The sequence below is a fragment of the Lepisma saccharinum genome, chromosome 27 (genome assembly GCF_977018435.1).
Source record: "Lepisma saccharinum chromosome 27, izLepSacc3.1, whole genome shotgun sequence".
NCBI classification, from domain to species: Eukaryota; Metazoa; Arthropoda; class Insecta; order Zygentoma; family Lepismatidae; genus Lepisma; species Lepisma saccharinum.
In genome coordinates this window covers 45,293,635-45,317,747 of record NC_139255.1, presented here as the reverse complement: position 1 = coordinate 45,317,747, position 24,113 = coordinate 45,293,635, and the positions used below count along the sequence as shown (strand labels likewise).

At 39.3% G+C, this 24,113-nt stretch overlaps 1 protein-coding gene across 2 annotated transcripts in view; it reads right to left on the bottom strand.

Moving 5' to 3' along the window:
- The window catches only part of LOC145980451 (uncharacterized), a 359,637-nt gene that overhangs the window by 163,636 nt on the left and 171,888 nt on the right, over positions 1–24,113 (bottom strand). The window contains exon 1 of one of the 2 annotated variants that reach the window (XM_083113548.1): positions 4,432–4,955. The exons of the other annotated variant lie outside the window; for it this stretch is intronic. Within the exon in view, the coding sequence (XP_082969674.1) occupies positions 4,432–4,755 (324 nt within the window). The 5' untranslated portion in view covers positions 4,756–4,955. Of the gene's footprint in view, positions 1–4,431; positions 4,956–24,113 lie in introns of those variants that run through there. 2 annotated transcript variants of the gene reach the window in all.

The following is a 24,113-nucleotide window of genomic DNA, read 5'->3' as shown; positions in this document are numbered from 1 at the left end:
GTTCTTCTTCCAGTCTTTCTTCCTTCTTCCTAGCCCCACTTCTCTTTTCCTGCACTCTAACCAAAAAAAAGCATACGTACTACTTTACACACACTTACACCATACAGATGACTCGTCTGGAGCATGATCACTCATTTCTCTGCCTTATCTAATAGCTTTCCCCCGCCGTTCTCTTACTTCTCCCAGGTATTTCCCCACTTGCTGCCCCGCTTCCTTTATCTTTATTCTGTCGTCTACCACTTCTATCACCTCCCTCCCTGTTAAGTTTTTCATCCATTTGTCCCTTAGGTCACGTGTAGAAGGGCAGCTCAGTAGGATATGCTCGTCCCTCTCCTCCCCCTCGCACAAAGAACATATCGTTTCCCCTGCTTCGTTTCTTTTTCTTAGTTGTTTCCATCCCCCTAATCTGAACCATGCCAGCGCGCCTCTTTCATTTCTTCCCACAACCTGGATATATTTCGCTTTCCCCCATTCTCTTACTCTGCACGGTAGGCTAATCAGGACTGGACCTACAGTTTAAAGTGAGATCTGAACCTCCATGTGTTTCCACCGTATCGAAACCGGGACCCCTTCATTACCATCCCTACTACCAGCCTTTGCAGCAGCTTGCATTGCTTCGCTCCGCACACTCGCTTTCTCTTCCGTTATGCGTGGTCTTGCCCCAGATATTCCCGGGATAGGGTATAGATAAGGGAACAAATAAAAGTGAACGTCCACGTCTCACCTAGGATTCGAACCTAGGTGTCTAGCACGTTACTGAACCACAGAGGCTGGCCATGAGGAATTCGCACTTGTAGTATCCATCTGTTAAAAAAAAGTAGCTGGCAACCCTGCATTGGTATTCGAGTTGCTTCGACGCAAGATGAAAATTGAGTTTTTCGAGTTCTTGTAGCGGTGAAAGCATACGCGCGCGAGAGAAAAAATGCTTATTAGAAACGTTTTTCAACTAGTCGTTTTCACGTTCAGAAGACACAATGGACTCTTATGGGCAATGCTTTTCTTATGGGAGATACGAGCGGGCTGTTGTCAAATTTCTGGATTTACAAATTTAGCTTAAGTAAAATCGGTACCTGCAGTTTTGCAGGAAATTTTGTAGAGAATACGATGGTGAACACAAAAAACTGCTAACTTGCTTACATAACTTTAGATAAATTAAAAACGCAAATTTTCTGTGAAAACACAATTTTTACATTGTTTTCATTCCTACCGTTGAAACATGCCGTAAAATTGAAGCTTTCATTATGAAAAAAATTGACACTGTTTTTTAATTCTCATAGGTGACGGTAGTACTCAGAATTTATCAATACTTTAAAGCATATTTGCATTAAAAAATATTCAAATAAAGTATGTGGAAATTTTTTATATTCGTGCAGTAGAAAATGTCGTCGCTGGCCATTTCTTGCTCTGTAATTCCAAGTAAAAACTTCCAGCGACAAAGTTGTGGAGAAAATAATGAAATTATTTTTTATAACCACTCAAAGGTTCCCAAAAATATTACTTCCATGCATTTGGAGTTTCTTTTTAACCCGAACCGCGCGCGAAGTAAGGAGACGTTGTCTGGCCATCTTGAGCTGACTCACCGCAGCATTCCGGCTAATCACCACCAAGTTTTCGAGTAATTTTATTTCCATTCAGTAAAAATATGAACTTCATGCTGTTTGTTATAATAGAATTGAAATTACTTAAATTTAATAATTGACAATTATTTCCAATGCTGCTGTTGTGATCAACATTAGTGCTGTCGCAAATACACGTTGTTTTCGTTTACATTACTGTCGACATTAATACTGAAATGAAGATCACCTTTCAGTTTCCAACGTACACATCAATTCATAGACACCATATTAACCCTTGAAAGGCTTTCCAACACGTGACAAAATATGGGGCTTCAAGATAGAAATATGACATGCCTTGCTTGAGTCATTCACGTCTTATCAGTTCACGTGGGCCATAACTCATTTGTTTGTTTGGGTTGCAACTTAATCTAATCCATGTGCCATGTTCCCCTTACTTGAGTGAGAGATCTGCTTTGGTCTGTTTAGACTTTTTCCCTCTCCCGAAAAAGTGTTTTCAGTTGCGTGAGCTCTCAGTGATTTTTACTTTTTTAAGTGATTTCTGAAGTGTCATATTCGTGCATTACACTCGCGTGTGTAGTGATCGCAATGGATCATAGTAAAAAGGGTAACTGTAACGTTCACAGTATAATATTAATATTAATAATTACATATAATTATCATTATATATACAAAATATGTAACACCTTCATTGTGAAGGAAGGTCATCATTTCCCAGCGACATGAGCTAGCGCTGTATTGGCAACACTGTGCGGTTTCTCCATAAGCGCCGTTGTGTCTTCTTAACGTGAAAACGACCTCAGCTCGTGGTGACGATCTTTTACAGACTCTTCATTATCGTGCTCATTCATCTCGTTTCATGGAACATGATGCGGAAGCAGAGCTACGGCCTACAGTATAGTGCAATTTATGAACCATTCGCCATTTCAAACAAGTACCGTACTCGTACACTTGAGGAGAATATCCGGTGTCCTATTATGCGAACGATAAATGTTGTTTCAAGAGGCAACTCATAGATGTCGCCCCAGGCTGGGCTTCGCTTAATATGGAATAGACTTTTCACAACTTCTTGCACAGTATTATAACCTATGAGCAGTTTTCAGGATAGTGGAGAAAGAATAAATGAACCTACAAAGGGATAAAAGAAACTGAGGCATAGGATAAAGGTAAAGGTAAAGTGCTCCCCTGTGCTTAGCACCACGCCATGAAGGCGTATAGGGGGTGTGGGGGTAACGCCCCACACTTTCTTGATCCGGTCGTGAGTGGGGGTGATGTGATCAGCATCACGCCCCTGACCGCCTTTACCCCCCAGGGTTTCCCCCAGGTACCCATGTTATTCGACGCTGGGTGGGCGCCGGGGCCGCTTCCATCGTTAGAAAAGTTTCCGGATTTGAACTGGCCGGGGATCGAACCCGGGACCTTTAGCATGGTAGTCAGACGCGTTACCGACTGAGCCACCGCGGCCATAGGATAGGAAAGCATATAGAGCAAGATAGATAAATATACAGTAATAATTGAGAAAAAGAGGAGGAAAGAAATTAGAAACAGATGAAGAAAAGATGAAAAGAAAGATAGAGATAAAAAGAGATAGAGGAACAGAAGAAGCAAAAATATAGAAAGAAATAGAGCAAAAGATGAACAAAGAAGATAGAAAGGAAATTGAAGTAAAGAAGAGATACCCCAAGGGAGAGAAAGGGGTAGAAATACTTGTAGAAATAGAGCAAAAAGGAAAAATGAGTGAGGAACCGAGGTAGAAAGAAAGATACAGATCCAGAAAATGGAAAGGTTGAAAGAGATATAAAGAGAGATAGAAGAAAGAAGGAAGAGATAAAGAAGCAAACAGACAGAAAGAAAGAAGTGTGGAGAAACAGATGAAGCGAAAAGAAAGAAAGAAGTGTGGAGAAACAGATGAAGCAAAAAGATAGAAACAAAGAAGTGGAGAAACAGATGAAGCAAAAGATATAAACAAAGAAATGGAGAAACAGATGAAGGAAAGATATAGAAAGAAAGAAGTGGAGAAACAGATGAAGGAAATATATAGAAAGAATGAAATGGAGAAACAGGTGAAATTAAAAAGTAGAAACAAAGATGTGGAAAACAAATGAAGCAAAAAATATAGAAAGAAAGAAGAGAGGAGAGTGAAAATGGGATAGAAATAAAGAGAATCTCATAAGTCGTGCATATGGAAGCAGAACTCCTTGAAAATGTTTGTTCCACTATTAACCCCCCCAAACAAAAGTCTGTTGACGCCACTAGAGCAACTAACAGAACAAAGGATTTGAATAATGGCGTCATGATAAACGAACTATGGGATACATATTTTGCATATATCCGGGACGAAGACAAAGGCTTGTATTGGGATCGGATCTTCCTAACAAAAACAGACTGCATATTTATCTCGCATTAACGTAAATAAGCCATAATGAGAAGAATCGAAAACAATGTTGCATGTACTTTTTATAAGTAAGCATTTATGAAACATATTTGCTGCATTTTATTTAAATACTTTTTGATTACTTCTTGTAACCGATTTGTTTAATAGTACACAGTTCAATTTGAAGCATTAAAAATTTGCCAGAAAGTGTTCTAATATTACTGTCTTTAATGTGATCATTGTCTTATTGTATCAAAATTCATGATTATTAATTTTCTAGTGCCATCTAGCGTTTGTAAACTCAAGTGCGGTTTAAAGTTGTAGGATGTTAATGTGCAATACAAGCTACATGACGTGTGCACTGTTCTACAACTAATCAAGGTTTCTTTTCGTCAGCAACACGAAGCGTTAGCAATCCAAGCAGAGCTCACAGGTGGTGCAAAAAACTAAAGCTTCCAGCAAAGCGGATCGAGCAATCATTACCTTCGGAAGATGAAGAATGTCATCTTCAGTCCACGAGTCTGAAGATCCGGATGTGGTGGCGCTGATATCGCAGCGTGGATTGTGTTCATAGTAATAGAAGTAATCGCTGAAACTGTCGCTGTACGAGGAATCCAGGTGATAGCTTTCGGTGTCACTTGTGGTGGCCGACAAGTCTGCGTAGCTTCGGGTCCAAGAATCTTCGCTGCTCCCAGCCCCGGAAAAGTCTGCTTCGCTGGAAAGTTCATACTCGCAGCTGGATATCCGAGACAGCTCCGGATCGGACCACCACCTTCTCTTCCGGTTCTCCCCGCTGGATAGGGACATCGTCCCTAGCACCTATCCCGAGGCAGGGTGTTCCCGAACTAAGAAACTTCCCGAACAGGTGATCGGCCAGCGGACTTCTTCTTCCGAATCATTGGGTTGCGTGATCAGGGAATTATCTAGTCCCCCTCTTCTCCCTCGCACACAACCGTTCTTCCGGCCATGTCCCCGCTTCACTGAACCTTCCCGGCGATGTTTTCGGATGCTTGTGCGTGAGTGTGTGTGTGTGTTGGGGATGTAGGACGGTGCGAGTGTGTCGCTTTCGCCTCGGTTTCGGCGCGGTGGGGGAGGTTTTGGAGGAACGGTGGATTCTTGCCGGCGGGAGGGGTCGGGTCAATATATCGAGCGATTTGGATGGGAGAGCGCCACCATTGAGTTCCACGGGTAACGAACCCAGTGTTGCCAGATCTACACGCAGAGCACGTGGCTTTTTTATTCTCTCAATACTCTTAATGTTAGTGACAATGGTTAAGAACATGAAATGTTAATCGTACATTATCCATTGGCTAGTGCAAATATGCTCCCTCTATTATAATAATTCCCATTATTACATTACATTACATATTGAATTTGCATTATCATATAATTATAGACAATTATCAACCATAAGCAACCAATATACACGTATTACAACTATTCAATACATGTAATAAGGAAGGGGGACCCCCGAAGTAAGCCCGCCTCCTCCCGCATACATTCGAGGGTATGCTCTTATTGTCCTGGTTCCTAAAAATATACCAGGACGTCAGCTGCTCCGAATTTGACGGTTCCCCCGACTTTATTTTCTCTATTTATTACTATTTGATTGCATTTTAAAATAGGTATAATGATAAATTGTAATGCTATACAAAGGAATATATACATGACATATTTGATGTATACAATACTTTACGTGATATTATGAGTGACATAACATTACATGTACACATTTTTTTTTGTTAATTGTGAATAGTGTGAATATAACATTTTCCATTATTGTACTGTTTCTGATTTCGATTCTTATGTTACATGGTAGGATAGTATTAACAATATTAATAATAATATTTTTAATAACATTATCAATAACATTCTCAATAACGTTCCCCGGGCGCGTATTTCACATATGCACATTGAAATAGAGACTGGGGGCGTGGCTTGTAATGGATAAGTTTCTGGTTGGCTGGTCTATATTTTCTTTATTGAGTATTCCTATGGCGTGCCTAACAATTGACTACAGGCTTGAACTTGTTGAATGATGTAAACCACTTATATTTTCCTTTTCCATCTATTTTCTACTTTTTATACATTGGTTTGATCTTTTCTACATCCGTCTATTGTAGTTCACTTTCACTAAATCCACAGTTATCCTCCAGCGATTTATTTATATTCCTTCACCTTGTGCTGCCATCTACTTGTCTTTTTTGAAACTCTTCTCTTTTCATCTTGTGTTATTGTTTCCAGTATGTAATTTCTGGTTTGTAACAACTTCTTACAAAACAAATATCCGCGCGCTTATATAGTCGAAATTAAGGGTTTGGCGCTACTCAAGGTTTTGACAGATTTTTTAAAGTAATAATTAAAAATGATCCTTGCTTGCATCTGACGAAAAGCGGAAAATGACCCAATATACGAGTCTCGTATTAAATAATTGTAGCTATAAGAATTTTCATCCAACGCAACATTTTAAAAATAATTGCCTCTTTTATTTCCAATAAGAAAGTCTATTCGCTTTTCGAGTATTGATTACTATCAGATTGCGTTGTATTTTTCCCACTAGATGGTTCTGTTTGTAGTCTGTGGTTTACAGAAAGTGTTCGCACAAGTCAATGAAATAAATGTCAGTGTCCTATCCTATATCATTGAGGCAGTCTGCTGGCCAATAGGGAGTATTCATACACAAACCACGCCCTCAATCTCTATTTCAATGTGCACATGTGAAATACGCTCCCCGGGCAGTGAGACAGGCATGCATAATCTCGGAGTCGCAGTGGATTCCGTTCCGGCATTCCAGAGCGGTTTGTTATACAAGATTATTTTCTTCATCAAACTCACAGAACCCAACTCACAAGTCGTGAACCCCAGTCTGGCATACCAGAGCAGGGAGCCCAAAAGAAGGCCGCATACCTCTATTCAGAAAATATGTATAGTAGTATAAATGGGGCATTACAGAGCGCTATTTTGCCAGTTTTGGTTAACCGCCACCCTAAGGATAGAGTGATAATGTGAACACATGAAGGGAGACGCACAACTCTCGAATCCGTAGCCCGCTGTGTTAACCACTCCGTCACGAAAGTTGGTGTGGAGTACTTGGTTAATGTCCTGTAAAATTACTGATCTGTCTTAGGTTCGATTCCCACCACCGGCAAAATAAATTTCACCTGAAGACGGGAGAAGGGGTATTAGAGGCTTTTTGGCTCGATCGTCTAATAGTTCGCACGGATAACGCTAGATGGCTTACGGAATGGACAGTTTCTTTGCTCGAGCGTTATTCGCTCGAAAGCGAAACGATCGGTAGTACAATTGATTTCAGAACGTTACAAATTTATTTCTTCTCCCTTCCCCTATTGTTGTAAACAAGTTCACCTGTGTGCACACGTGTTCACAAATGTTATAAACAAGTTTGACACGTGGTGAATAGAAGTGGATGGTGAATAAATTATGTTCTTTTGTTATTAAAAAAGAACGATTGCAAAAGTATATTAAAATAATATTTTTGTGTATAACAAAATAACGTAATTTCTTCACCCTCCAGTTCTATTCACTACAGCCCGATTGTATAAAGCAGTTGATCCTCGATTAACCAGAAAAAAATGATCTGCAGTCACGCTGAACTCCGATTTTGTGTTGTTTAAAAGTTGAACTGAGATTAGGTCCCTGCGATCTACGGTCAAAGTTGACCCTCGATTTTTCTCCGATCAGCAGACGTTGACCGTAGTTCAGCTGTTGAAACATGACTGAACTAACGAATATTTGCTTGTAAAATGTGTTGCAAGTGAACGTATGCGGCAAGACGGGAGAATCAATTCATAAAATCCTGTTTCCATAATAATAAAGAATAAGCATGCACAACGAGGTGAACAATGATAAATGTTTCTTCCATTTTTCTTTCTTTCCATATATCGTGTGTCATTGTTATTTACTGATTGAAATACCATGTATTTTTTTCTTGCAATTTGCCTTAAATGACTGCAAGAGAATATTGTTTGATTTCACGATCAGAGAATTGTAACTTGAGAACAATCAAGTGTTGATTGATACAAACAGAAAATATGACCCGCTTACGTTTTCTTGTTGATACCATTGTAAAACTTGCATTGGGATGAAGAGGGGGGCCAAGTTCACGGACGTTAAAAATATTACAATTTCACTTCACTGCTTCCAGCCAAGTGTCATTGCAATTCAATTTTGTCCGCAGAATGGAACAGAGCATGTAACTTTGGCTGTATTGTATATATCTACATCTTTATGAACATCTGTAACACGTTATCATGTAATCACAAAATAAATATAATAAACATCTCCTGACATCAACAATGGTTCCAAATCCGAGTATAAGAAAGTTGTTATATCTATTTTTAGCATTAAAAAGAAATACAGATTTTTTTTAAAAAAATCCATTTATGCAAGCATACTTTCTCCCCTTTGCAACCGAGAACCGATAGTAGCTTTCGTTGGCAATGACAAATCATCCATGTGGAACTCACACAAGCAATAAATGGCCGTTTAGTATCTAATTTACGTGATTTTACTAAATTTGCAAATATTTAGTACGTCCAGCACCTCACATTTATTCTTTATTCAAATATTAAATACATGCATTTTCCGAAACCGACTTTAAAATGTTTGCTGCTCAGTGTTGGACAATTGGCAACATCGCAGGCACACTAGCGACATACATGTCTGGATTTGCCACGTTGCCAAACGTATTTCTTTGACCGAAGATCAGAATTTGATCTAAGATCGACAAATCGACAGTTAGCTTTATACAACATGATAGAAGCTTGAACTTAGTTCATTCCCGGATCGTAGGTCAAACCTGATCTCCAGTTAGTGATGTTTATACAACTGGCCATTCATGTCAAACTTGTTTACAACTTTTGTGAACACCTGCACACCGGAGAACAATAGAATTTGTAAGTTCTGAAATCAATTCTACTACTATCCAATATGAACATCATGTCTGTAATGTTTGCTATTAAAATAATTAACATAATTAACTGCTGTAATATTGCATTATTCTACTTGCTGCTTTTCTTCGAATAGCTTAGATATACAGTATTGGCCAAATGATTGGACTCATTAGTTGAAAAAATTAAACACAGATGAACTCGCTTTATTTACAGAAATTTGACAAGATTTAATGTTTTGTGATACACGTTGCATTCTTATACACACTGCAAGTACTGTCAGTACTTCGTATGACCACCTTTGGCTCCTTTTGGGCCCATTTTGATCGCTGCTTCTGTACAATTTCTTTATCACTCTTATTTCAAAACTTCAAACCATGGTTTATGAAATTACATGTTGCTCCGGATATAGAAGTAAAGAACTCCCTTACAACAATCAGAATTAATTTTATTCCTTTATTATAACCTAACAAATAGCATAAATAACACGGTAAACAATGTACGTATTGTTCCAGGCATTTTTGCAAATATGCAAAGAATCGTGCTGCCACCTATCTTGAGACAAAATAAAAGAAAGGATTGTGGGTAACAAGATTACATCGAAGCAGACAAAAAGATTAATCCCATAAAAAATTAAAACTATCGTCAAATATATTTAGTGAGAACACTTTCAAAACAATAATTTGGCCAATACAGTATATTTATATATAAACACAAACACATTACTCTGGTTTCTATATGATGAGAGAAATGTGTGCACTCGAAGCGTTGGAAGTAAACTGAACAACAGAATGCATATTCAGTTGAACCTGGCAACACTTGTCATGCAGAAAAATGTCCGAATCAGTTCTATATATTGCCTACCTTAAAGTCATCATTCATCACTAATTTGCAGCGGAACATAACCTTCACTATTGATTGAATATTTGATTTCCTATTAAGATTAATGGTCGATGTGTAATATTACTTCTGTTGTAAAAACATAAGTTGAGGCAGAAATTTGCTGCTTCCAGAAACCACTTTTCTCGTAACCAGAGAGACCTAAAGATGTGAGTCATTAGCCGTTAAAGAAATCACCTGATTTAAAACCCGATACCCGGTTCGTCCAAGCTTCGTTAAATTTTAAAGACTCAATAAATCGACTTATCGCTACATTTACACATCCAGGTTTTCTTCCAACCTTCGTTAAGACGAGGGGAGCTTTAACATCGTTAGAAGGATTATCAGGCTCCAAGTCAGGAGCGTCGTCACCGGAAGGGGGGGGGGCACTAGTCCACCCAAATAGGCTACATGAAACATTTTCAGAAACATTTCGAGCAGAGGAAGAATCGCTCTCAGATGAATAAAGAGATAAAATGTAAGAGAGAACAAACGATAGAGAGAGAGTGAGAGATAGAGAAAATGATAGAGGTAGAGGATGAAAGAAAGAACCAGGCAGAGAGAGAGAAATTAAAGCTAGAATGAAAGAAAAACAGTAAAATGAAGCAAAGGGGCGACTAAGGGAGAGAAACGCGGAAAGAGAGATTGCAAGAAATATAGGAACATAGAAAGAAAGAGATTACGGAATGTAGTAACGTGGTAAGAAGAAGAAGGAAATACAGCAACGTGCATAGAAAGGGAGAGAAACGTGAAAAGATATAAAAGTGCAACGAAAGAGAGAGAAAGAAGTATAGAAACGTGGAAAAACGACTGAATAAGAAATATTAAAACGTCTAAAGAAAAAGAGAGAGAAAGAAATATTAAAACGTGTAAAGAAAAAGAGAGAGTAAGAAATATTAAAACGTGTAAAGAAAAAGAGAGAGTAAGAAATATTAAAACGTGTAAAGAAAAAGAGACAGTGAGAAATATAAAAACGTGGAAAGAAAGAGTAAGAATACAGAAACGGAAAAAAAGAGAGGAATAAGAAAAATAGAAATGTAGAAACAAAGAGTAAGAAATTTAAAAATGTGGAAAGGAGGAAAGAGTAAGAAATGTAGGAACGTTGGCACAAAAGAGTAATAAATATGGAAACTTGAAAAAAAGAAATAAAAGACAAAAAAGGTAGAAACATCCAAGGAAATAGAGACAAATAAAAATAGAAGGGTGAAAAAAAGAGAAATGGGAACAGAGAAAAGGGGAATCTTAGCACCCATGACTACCGACAGAGTCGATCTGAAATTGCCTCGTCCATCTCGAGCTTCCCTCCTTCCCGAACGCAATTCTGCGGTTACGCCACTGCTGTTAGTAGCAAGAAAGATGGCAGGAATGCGTTGACCTTGTTCATATCTGAAATTTCTAATGATGTAGATGAAGTTCGGTTACGTTATCTCAAATCAGAAACTCGGTTTCGGAGTTGTGCACACGTTAACTCTGATCATGTCACTGAAACACAAAGATTCAGGTTACATGTACATTATCCACATGAGGATATTTACGTAAGATTAATTATCACCTGTACTATAAGGTTGCTTCGGTGCATACTTGAAAATTGTTTGATTCGAGTCACCACGTGATCACAGATGAGGGATGTGGTTGGATGCTCAGTGGAGGAGTATCCTTGTAACATGTATTTCTAGTCAGTGAGACTGGTTTCAAGTGAGAAGCAAAGATAAAGATTATATCACACACAAGATTACACTTCACGTAATACTTTGTCATTTCTCGTGGAGTACTCTTCGTTACCTTATACTATTATGTTCACCAATGCAAACAAACAATGGTCATGTTCCAACAGGTTTTTCTTTATAAATTAGTTTCATTTTAGGATAACACCATGTTTTCATTGTTTCTATCGAATATTAATAGTTTGGGTATATAAAGCAAATAAATACCTGGTTATTTAAAGAAAATATGTAAAACTGGATTATTTTGCTTTATTCTGGGTCAGTAAGATGTTTCATCTGCATCTGGCAGCTATTTGCCAATTTCAAGGCAGCCTCTGATCTTAATCAATCAGTAATCGAGTCAAAGTACGAGAACATTAGGAATACATAGTACCCCGCCTGTGGCAGGGAGTTAGTTGGTCCTGTTGTTCAATTATATAAAAATAACATTTTTAATGTTTGACGAACAAAAAAAAATATAACGTAAGCTTAATTTTTATTGGGATGTTAGCTACCCTGCTGTTAAAAATGTATTAAGCAAGTTTGAAAGAACCAGAAAAGATTGAACTGCAAGTGTGAGTCATTAGCTCTCGAGCGTTTGTGGTTGTTTCCCGAAATAACCTGATGAGCGCCAAGATAATTGAAGATGTGAGTCATTAGCTCTCGAGAGCTTGAGGTTGTTGCCCGAAATCACCTGATGAGCGCCAAGATAATTGAAGATGCGAGTCATTTGCTCTTGAACGCTTGTGGTTGTTTCCCGAAAACACCTGAGAAGCGCCAAGAAAATTGAAGATGTGAGTCATTTGCTCTCGAACGCTTCTGGTTGTTTCCCGAAATCACCTGATGAGCGCAAAGATAAGAGTCATTAGCTCTCGAGCGCTTGTGATTGTTTCCCGAAATCACCTGATGATAGCCAAGATAATTGAGTCATTAGCTCTCGAGAACTTGTGGTTGTTTTCCGAATTCACCTGATAAGCGCCAAGATAATTGAAGATGTGAATAATTAGCTCTCGAACGCTTGTGGTTGTTTCCCGAAATTACCTGATGAGCGTCAAGATAATTGAAGATGGGAGTCATTACCTCTCAAGAGCTTGTGGTTGTTTCCAGAAATCACCTGATGAGCGCCAAGATAATTGAAGATGTGAGTCATTAGCTGTCGAATGCTTGTGGTTGTTTCCCGAAATCACCTGATAAGCGGCAAGATAATTGAAGATGTGAGTCATTTGCTCTCGAACGCTTGTGGTTGTTTCCCGAAATCACCTGATGAGCGCCAAGATAATTGAAGATGTGAGTCATTAGCTCTCGAGAGCTTGAGGTTGTTGACCGAAATAACCAGATGAGCGCCAAGATAATTGAAGATGCGAGTCATTTGCTCTTGAATACTTGTGGTTGTTTCCCGAAATCACCTGAGAAGCGACAAGATAATTGAAGATGTGAGTCATTTGCTCTCGAACGCTTCTGGTTGTTTCCCGAAATCACCTGATGAGCGCCAAGATAAGAGTCATTAGCTCTCGAGCGCTTGTGATTGTTTCCCGAAATCACCTGATGAGCGCCAAGATAATTGAGTCATTAGCTCTCGAGAACTTGTGGTTGTTTTCCGAATTCACCTGATAAACGCCAAGATAATTGAAGATGTGAATAATTAGCTCTCGAACGCTTGTGGTTGTTTCCCGAAATTACCTGATGAGCGTCAAGATAATTGAAGATGTGAGTCATTAGCTGTCGAATGCTTGTGGTTGTTTCCCGAAATCACCTGAGAAGCGCCAGGATAATTGAAGATGTGAGTCATTTGCTCTTGAACGCTTGTGCTTGTTTTCCGAAATAACCTGATGAGCGCCAAGATAAGAGTCATTAGCTCTCGAGCGCTTGTGATTGTTTCCCGAAATCACCTGATGAGCGCCAAGATAATTGAGTCATTAGCTCTCGAGAACTTGTGGTTGTTTTCCGAAATCATCTGATGAGCGCCAAGATAATTGAAGATGTGAGTCATTAGCTCTCGAACTCTTGAGGTTGTTACCCGAAATCACCTGATCAGTGCCAATATAATTGAAGATGTGAATAATTAGCTCTCGAACGCTTGTGGTTGTTTCCCGAAATTACCTGATGAGCGTCAAGATAATTGAAGATGGGAGTCATTACCTCTCGAGAGCTTGTGGTTGTTTCCAGAAATCACCTGATGAGCGCCAAGATAATTGAAGATGTGAGTCATTAGCTGTCGAATGCTTGTGGTTGTTTCCCGAAATCACCTGATAAGCGGCAAGATAATTGAAGATGTGAGTCATTTGCTCTCGAACGCTTGTGGTTGTTTCCCGAAATCACCTGATGAGCGCCAAGATAATTGAAGATGTGAGTCATTAGCTCTCGAGAGCATGAGGTTGTTGCCCGAAATCACCTGATGAGCGCCAAGATAATTGAAGATGCGAGTCATTTGCTCTTGAACGCTTGTGGTTGTTTCCCGAAATCACCTGAGAAGCGCCAAGATAATTGAAGATGTGAGTCATTTGCTCTCGAACGCTTGTGGTTGTTTCCCGAAATCACCTGATGAGCGCCAAGATAATTGAAGATGTGAGTCATTAGCTCTCGAGAGCTTGAGGTTGTTGCCCGAAATCACCTGATGAGCGCCAAGATAATTGAAGATGTGAGTCATTAGCTCTCGAGAGCTTGAGGTTGTTGCCCGAAAGCACCTGAGAAGCGCCTAGATAATTGAAGATGTGAGTCATTTGCTCTTGAACGCTTGTGGTTGTTTCCCGAAATCACCTGATGAGCGCCAAGATAAGTCATTAGCTCTCGAGCGCTTGTGATTGTTTCCCGAAATCACCTGATGATAGCCAAGATAATTGAGTCATTAGCTCTCGAGAACTTGTGGTTGTTTTCCGAAATCATCTGATGAGCGCCAAGATAATTGAAGATGTGAGTCATTAGCTCTCGAACGCTTGAGGTTGTTACCCGAAATCACCTGATCAGTGCCAAGATAATTGAAGATGCGAGTAATTATTAGCTCTCGAACGCTTGAGGTTGTCTCCCGAAATCACCTGATGAGCGTCAAGATAATTGAAGATGCGAGTCATTTGCTCTTGAACGCTTGTTGTTGTTTTCCGAAATCACCTGATGAGCGCCAAGATAATTGAAGATGTGAGTCATTAGCTCTCGAACGCTTGAGGTTGTTGGCCGAAATCACCTGACTGAGCGCCAAGATAAATAGCTCTCGAACGCTTAACGTTAATTCAAGAAATCACCTGATTGGTAACCCGAGTGTTTGCTTGAGATTTCGTTGATGATTCTTTTGAACAGAAGACACAGTGTCGTTGGTTCATCAAACAATGAGTCGTTTTCAGAAGCTCTCAACACGAAATAAACAACAATCTGCCTAAATGTCTGTAAATCCACAGAAGTAATAGAAACATCTTAACGAATTCTGACGTAACTTCGGGAGCAGTAGTTACATGACTGCAGATGTACAGCACAGAAGAAGAAAAAGGAGCGCTCAGAGAGACGAACACAAGCCGTCCCCTTTCAGTGAAAGCTTCCAGTGTTCCAGGAGCGGGTGGCTGGAGGGAGAGTCTATTCGCGGGAAGGAACCGAGAAACATCTGGCGAAGAGAGCTTTAATCCGGCTAAATTCCCGACGAAAAAGCTCCTCCAAAAGGGGGATCAATCCCCGCCTTCCCCAAGCGATCCCCGGGAACGGGAAATGAGACAGGAGGCGTCCCGGCGCGAGAGGAAATCGAGGCGGGATACATCGGGATATCAATCAATTTATCCCGCCTGCTTCACCTACTCTTTTCTCTGCGTCAATTAGTAATAAGGAGCTGAAGGTAAGCGATGAGGAGGGGCAAACAAGTTTAAACCAAGGCAAGAAGAGGCGCTTATCGAACATGTGATATAAAGTCGCGAGAAAATACTTCGAGAATGTGCAAACGCTTCTCTTAGAAAGGTACAAAACTTTTCTCTAGAGATGAACATTGTTCCCAAGCATGTTTGTTACAGCTCGAAGAAAATGAGAAAAACTCAGACAAGTTCGCAAAATAAAGTGGGCAGTCATTTGTTTTCACTTCCCTTCGCTTGATTGGCACCGAATATACATAGTTAGCGACTAGGGTCCTGCATACTACGACTTTCATTTTCTCCCATCCTCGAGCGTTCTATGCCAAGACCATCTTGAGGTTCAGGCCGCAGCGCTCAGTTATGACGTCATCATCTGGAGGCGATCGTCTTAACACTGCAAACCTTTATACATTTGCGTTTATTTACACTTCACTTAAACTCCATGCATTACAATTCCAGATTCACTAAAAAGGTCCAACATTGATTTCCAACAAACATATCAAACATGGCGACTTTCTCGCCTCCAGATGCTGACGTTAGTCACGTGACCAGAACAAGCCATTAGGTTTCCAGATAGAGAAGGTAATGTCTATGCTCAAGCATATACGATGAAATATTGCTTTAATGTGACAATAATCGTAGACATATAAATGTAATATATCCGCCATGGTAGTTTCAGCCCACAATCATCTATTTCGTTTTCATGCATCACTGTGTATTGGTAAGATAGACTGAACTACATTTCCACATGGAGATGATGACTACGTATGTTCACTTAAGTTACAATTTCCGTGCGTCTTTGACTTCACTATCCGTATTTGAGGGCCCACTACTGCAGACAAATTATGATTATACGTGTACTACTAAAGTGTAAATCACCAACCCCGAGACCTTCTGTAAACAAACCATCTCACCGATTCGATGTATCACTGAACACGGAGACCTTCCCGCACGAATAGAACTCGCCATGTTGAAAGTGGCACTACTTCCTTGCTGTTCACATGATTATTTTTACAAAATAACCAATGTTATAAAATATCATTATCTACACAAATCTCTAAGCTCATTGAAAGTTACAATGCATATTCCTACAAAATGTTCACACTTATCTTGCCTTGCCATGTCACCAAGTTATTTTACGAAGTGCACTATATTTGGCGGAACAAAAATTGTTATTAGGATGCTTGTCAAAGTTTCCAACCGCAATAAATTTACGAACTTTCTTTGTCTTGTTTTGGTCATCATCATCAATATATTTATTGGACTTACAACATTGCATATGGCTGTTTATGCCCATTATATATTTTATTTACATTAAGATACAATTTACAAACAAATTTCAAATACACTCCTATCTATATCAAACTATATCATTTTGTCTAAAAAAATGTAAGTAAAATATATTCAATTCGCATGCAAGAAAGAAGTCAAATGTATGGGAAATGATTACTGGTGCAAAGAGTTAACCATAAAGGTGAAGCAATAAGTTCAAAATAAAGAGCATTGGGTTTAAAGTGAGACGTCATTTGCGGCAGCGTATCCCATACCACAAATTAGCCGTTGTTTTACCTTACGTAATGAATCCTGTAACAACGCTGGATTTTCGTGTGGATTATTTTATTTCTATGAGTTTGCAATGCATTCTGCATGTACGTGGTTTTTTTTCACAGAAGGTCTCAGGGTTGGTTATTTGAACTTTAGGCTTCGAGCGTATACCGCCCGTTTTGCCTGTTCGAAACGTTATTCGCTCGACCGAAGAAGCTCTCGGTTCCGTACTCTATCTAGCGTCGTCCGCGCGAACTATTTGACGATCGACCGAAATCCTCTCTTCCTACAGCACTCTTAGTAACGACGATATGTTGTGCACTTGTTCAGGTGTTATAGCTTCCTTTCCTTAATCCTGTTCATGTTTCTTCCTTTCATGCTTAATCAAGTTCACGGTTATTTCCTTCGCGCATATTCCTTGACTTCGTTGTAGATACCATTTGGGGTTGTTCCTTTCGATATTATTCCGGATTCGTCCTTCCCTTAGCCTTTATTCCTGTTTGCTCTTATTTCTCTTACGATTCATCCTGGGTTGACTTTCTCTTTTGATCTCTCTCGCACTTGTGCCTCCACCCCTTTCAATTCACTCTCATTGCCAACCAGATATTTTGTGGTATCAACTTCGAACTTTCCGTTAACCCTGCGTTGGTCGCGCATGGTCTCTGGTTGGTGTGTGGTTTTAACGTCGCCATTTATTAATGATTATTTTGTCAACACCCTCCCTCTGTCTAGCTGAGTTTCTCACCTTCCTCTATTACACCACGACTCATTTCTCAGAGTTAGACAGATCCTCGAGCCATTAGGGGGCTTAGAGGGGGAGTAAGTAGTTTCTATCTGAAAATCCGGTTTGACGTTCCGTATCTTTTTTGTTTGTCTGTGTTGCGATTTCTATTAAACAATGATACTTGTGCAATAACTGAACAACTGTTGTAATAAGATGATAACTTGCTGTTGATCAGTGGCGACGGCGATTGTGTTCCAACACTGGGGGGGCAAAGACAGTATTTCCCTTTTTAGATAAGGTTTAGCATAGTGCGGCTGGAAAAGTGGCGAAAAGCGGGTGGGCAACTGGCCCCTCGCCCCTCGCCCCCCTAATCGCCGCCACTGCTGTTGATATATATATATATATATATATATATATATATATATATATATATATATATGTTGCAAAGTTATATAATATAGAAATGTAAAAACCAAAGTGTTTAGCTACTTTTGTATTATATAAATTGTGTTACTAATGCATAATATTAAAAAGTAAGACATGTTAATACGATTCCTCGTGATGTTTTCCGTGTTACCCGTCCCTTTTATCACGAACAAAGGACAACCCCTACTGTCTTCCTCCCTTTGCATTCACGTAATTCTTTGTTGTTGTTGCGGCAGAGGGAACAGGTCGGCGACCTGAGAACTTCCCTATCGCTTTACTGCGTCAACCTCCTTCAGCGCTTTGCAAAAGAGAGATTGTCATCGCAGATTGAGAGTTTTGCTTGGCATATGCCGAGCAGAAATTATCTTCGGAGACTGGCGGCTGCCTTTGAAGTGCCTGCCACCTTTACGGATGACGGCAACACGTGATCAGAGTCTTCCCAGGCGTGTTTTCCAATGGTCAAAAAGTTTCTGCGGTAATGGGAGAAGGGGGAGCAGGGAGGAAAGTACCATGTCTCGAGCAAGAAGATTCGCAAGTGTTGCCACCTCAAAGAGTATTTACCAAAATTTACGGATATTGAATTGGTGTTTTAAGTCCACTTGATGCACAGAGAGGCTAAAACTACAGTTCTAAAGTGGGATCCGAACCAATGTGCGGCCTTCACCAGGTATCGAACCCGGGACCCCTTGTTTACAAGGCGACGACGTTACCAGTACGCCATCGGTAGTATTATAGTACAGAGGTTCTCAAACCTTTCCGTTTCACGGCGGCCCTTAGTATTTCAAGATTTTTCAGCGGCGCCCAAGTCAGAATGTAGGCATATGTAAAACTTGCAATGCTCACCACACTATCCAGAATCCACCGGTGGGTGCGCTGGTGCACCGCGCTTCGGCTTTCCGTATTTCACCGGTGCGCACCAGAACTTTCACCAGGTTAAACCATGACGTCAACAATTTACACCAGCCTCAAGAGCTGGTGCGGCTGGTGAATCAAAATGGCGTCGTCTGCACTGAAACGTGTTCTGTTTCATGATATACTTTCTGTACGCAGTAGTACGGAATGTCACACCGATTTTGTTGCACGGAAGGCGAATATACTGGTTGCAAGCAGTGGCGTCTCGTCCCTTGGGGCTTCCGGGGTTTAGCCACTAAAGAAAAACGGACGTATTCACGTAATTATCAATCACCATAACGCATAACTATCATAGTCTTTTAAAAAGCGATTTTTACCCACGTAAATTCATCGTCTGTTGCAATGGATGCGACAGCGCTCCTAGCGGCATTGATGTCAATTATCGCTTTCCGGGGCACGTCGCAAAGGAAGGCGTGCCCTACACCCACCTATTCTACAGTGAAGGTCACATGCTAGCAGAGAGAGGAGGGGAGAGTGCAATGGATTTGAGAACTGATTCGGGGCTAGCTCCGTTGCGTCGCGTTCGATCTCGCGTGTTGTTCTGTAGTGTTTTGGTGGCTTTCATTCGCTATGTTTGAGTGAGTTTGGCAGGGTTGATGTTCGAACACAAATTGATGCAGGACATAGGCTGTCAATTACAAGACACAATGAATTTGTCCGGAAAAATAGGCATATATTAAATAGAATTATCGATTGCTTAAAATTCTGTGGTCGACATGAACTTCCTCTACGAAGACAATGAAAGAGAACTATCTTTAAACAGAGGCAACTTCCCAGATTTATTACCCCTTCATAGAAGAGGTAACTTCGTGTTCTTTATTGTAGTGATGAGTTGAAAAACATAAACTCTATCAGTAGATTGCATTCATTTTTTATTTAAAATTATTTAGAGTGTACCTTTTCAGAAACAGTAAAAATGACAAACATAGTTTTAATAACTCCAGTGGCAACAGCTGAATCTGAACGATGTTTCAGCACATTGAAGCGCATTAAAACCTTCTTAAGAAATGCAATGGGACAAGACAGACCAAATGCCTTGGCACTTGCTTACAATAGAGAAAGAATACATTTCAAACATAGAGGGCTTCATCGAAAAAGTAATAACAAAATTTGCTGAACAGAAGAACAGGAGTCAACGTTCGTAGAAAGGTATGTTTCACAACAATACCAGTTTCTTTTGTAATCATGTGAATTGTCATTATATTTTTAATTCTTTAAAAAAATAAGTTCAGTTTTGTAGTTTAGAAGAAGATAAATGCCAGTTTTTTTGTAATTCATGTAATTTGTCATTACATTTTAAATACTTTCAAAAAAGTAGGACCAGTTTTGTAGTCTAGAAGAAAAAAATACCTATTTTTTGTAATTCATGTGAATTGTCATTATATTTTAAATTCTTTAAAAAATAAGCCCCGGCCAAATTTGAGGCCACGAGACGCCACTGGTTGCAAGTATAAACTGTCGACATTTTTAATACTACCGCTCCTTCACTTGCACGCAAAGTGAAATAATGTATGCCGATGCATCAAAACGTGCGTCCGACTTCTGCTGCAACATGCAGGAAAGCATCTATTGGCAATATTCGACATTTTTACAAAAGAATACTACTGAATTTCGTAGTGCACGTGCAAAATGAGATGTTGTTAAGTGAAAATGTATAATATTTATGAAATATCTTCTGTGATTTAGTCACCATCAGTGATTTTTCCTAATAAACGTGAATATGCGCGCGCATTCCGAATCGAGCTTTCATTTGCTGCAACATGAAGCTTTCCGTATTTGTCCCGGATGAGACGTCATTTTTGGTGCACCAGTCTGATGCACGCTGGTGAATTCTGGAAAGCGCGGTCACTTGGTGTGGTTAGGTTGCTTGCCTTAAGTTAAAAATAAACACATATTTCAAATTCAGAAACATTTTACTTGTAAGAAAGTACTAAATAAGCACACATTTGGAACAATCATATGATTGATTGAATTTCAGTGAAAATATTGGACCATTCCACTTTGGGAAACACAACTATAGTGTCTTTGTGCTTTTCTTCTTCTAACGGACGCCTGTGAATAGCGGACGCTTTCAATTAAGTGACATTTCGTAATTCCACGGCAGAAGTATGGAGATTTACGGAGAGCTTACAAAATAACGAACATCCTCAATAACGGACACAGACCCATGGCTGTGTACTTTTGAATATACCTCAGGAGCGAGCGTATATTCTAGGCTAGCTAGGCTATCTGCGAAGCATGAAGGCTAGAGAATAAAATACAGGAGAAAAATCGATCAGAAATTGTAAATTATATTATTCATATCAGTGAGATGATGATGCTGATTCTGGAGTTGGCAACCTGATTTCCTATGACTTGGCAACCTGATTTCTTATGACTTGGCAACCTGATTTCTTATGAGTTAGCAACCTGATTTCTTATGAGTAGGCAACCTGAATTCCTATGAGTAGGCAACCTGATTTCTTATGAGTTGGCAACCTGATTTCCTATGAGTAGGCAACCTGATTTCCTATGAGTTGGGAACCTGATTTCTTATGAGTTGGCAACCTGATTTCTTATAAGTTGGCAACCTGATTTCTTATGAGTTGGCAACCTGATTTCTTATGAGTTGGCAACCTGATTTCTTATGAGTTGGCAACCTGATTTCTTATGGGTTGGCAACTTGATTTCTTATGAGTTGGTAAATTTATTTCTGTTCATAACCTAGGACCACGTGACATAGTGACATAGCCCAGATCTTGGACTCAGTACACGCCACTGATATACCTATAACAAGTACAATGAAATTTGAGTCAGCACAAAAAAAAAAATTACACCAGTACAAGGAAGTTTCGTCACTGCAAGGATAATTCCGTACGAGGAATCATTTAACATGTTCAGATTCACGTTGCACCATTTCCAATTCTTGCACTATTAAGCAGGTACACTGAAATAAACCACTGGTGCAGACAGTGTGCTAGGAGGTTCACGCCACATATGGGTCAATCAAGGTGGATTGACTAAAATCAGCTGATTATTAAATTTAAAAAATCACTGATTTATATCACTTTAAATAAATAATTTATATAATAATGTACATAAGGATTGTAGAAATCAGAATCACTTTTGGTGAAGGTACATTAATCTTGCAATCATTTAATGGTGATTATTAGGTTCTAAGAAAGGAAAATAAATGAAATAAAATACATATACTGATGGTGTGAAGCTCATACGAAGCGAAATGTAAACACATTTCTCTCGATTTAAAATTCAATAATTTTTGTAGGCGAAAATAGAAGTGTGTGTAGAAAAATATACAAAATACTAAACATGTTAAACCATAAATAGTGTCATTATCATTAAATTGTAAATAAACATGATAGCTGACGTTTTTCAAACTACCATTTAAAAAAAACCTCCAAAATTAAGCTACGAAATCTATAAAAATATTTAAGTTAATATTACCAAGAATGTTTTATTTTAACTGGAAGAAGAGTTATTGAAATTATTATAGTTTCAATAACACACTCAGCAAATATTTCCATGATAGGTACAGTATCTTAATTAGAAAAATGTATATTAACATAATTTTTTTAATTGCTTCAATCAAACTGTTCACACATTTTACAGAGTCGTTTACTAGAAAAAAAAATTTCTACAAAACATATATGAATGGTGCCAAAAAACACGCGAGCAATTTAAGCCTGTTTTTTAATTAATAAAAAAATCAAATTTAAATAAAAAATCATGAGTTTAATTCACCTTGGGTCAATGTTTATCTTCATTTATGTTAAATTAACACATAAATATTTGTAATCACACCATAGAGGTTAACGTTGACCAATATGTGGTATGAACCTCCTAGAAACATTGTTTGTGTCGCTTTAACACCAATGTTTTTTATCTCTCTACATTCTGCCAGTTCCAATCCGTTCAGACCTCCCCGATATAGCAGTAGTAGGTAGCGTAGTCGCCTTGTAATCAAGGGGTCCCGGGTTCGATAGCCGGTGGTGGTTCGGATCCCACTTTGTACTGTAGGTCCAGTTCCGATTAGATTACTGTATAAAGTGAACTTAATCTTTTGATTACCAAGTCCATTTTGCCAGGTAAGCTCCCCAGTACAGGGCCAATTTTAAGCAAAATGAAGAGTTTCATTTAGATGACCATAGATCGGAGGCTAATTACCCTAGACAGACGAATCAAGTACCCGTTATACGTGGAATGAACCATAGATTCGGAGTGCATACAATTTATGCACATTGAGTGTATATATGGATGCGGGGGGAGAGGAGGAACCGGAAAATTCCGAAATTTCTGAAGAAAAATGTCCCTTCCCTCCTCCGCCCGTGGACAACAAAGTACAGGACATTGTCAAAATACACATGGAAATGATCGCTGGCATGTCTGGAACAAGAAAATAATTGCACTATTATCATACGAGCAATAGAACACGACTTGTACCCCCCAAACGACATGTCTATGCGCCACTGACTCAATTTCAAAGGAAGCCGCCATTTCCTCCTCTTTTTATGGAAGAACAAGAGTCTTTACGGTGCAGTATATGTGTTAACAATAATATAAAAGAAGAAAATCTCAATTCCAGCGAAAAATAGCGGCATTATGACGTAAAAACTACGAACATGACAAGGTATATTTTAAGAGATACCCCGGGGGTTACTTGAACCTATGTTTTTAAAGATAGGTGGTAAACAAGAGGTTAAAACACCAAATCAATCAATCGATTCCAATCCGCTCAGCTGAAAGTTGGAAAGATTCTAAACCTGAAGGTTGGCAACACTGAGACGTACATCTCATACCAGGAAGCTGCACAGGGTAATGCTCCTTCAGATCTAGGGCACTAAATAGAGTCCAAAAGGGTCAAGTTATGATGGACGAGTGATGAGAGATATAATGTGACGTATCTGGGTGTCCGCGTGTCTCATGACACTACAGCCATCTTGTTTTTTCTCTTTTTCCGAAAGCTACAGATCGGCGAGCACACAAACGTTGATGAGCAGTAAGTGACAGATCCTTTACTCACCTGCCAAGCGAGGCTCGATTTCAAGATATTTCTTGACCAAGTTGCTTCCGTGTAAATAACCACTTCTCTTCTCCTCTTGTTAATGGAAAATATACTTCTCCTGTGTCACTCACAACTCGAGTTTCTCGTCACATTTCGTACAAAAGCATTCGTGCTCTAGAAGCGACCCTTATCTCTCAATTTATTGAACACCCAACGGCAAAATAAATAATAAGTCAATTG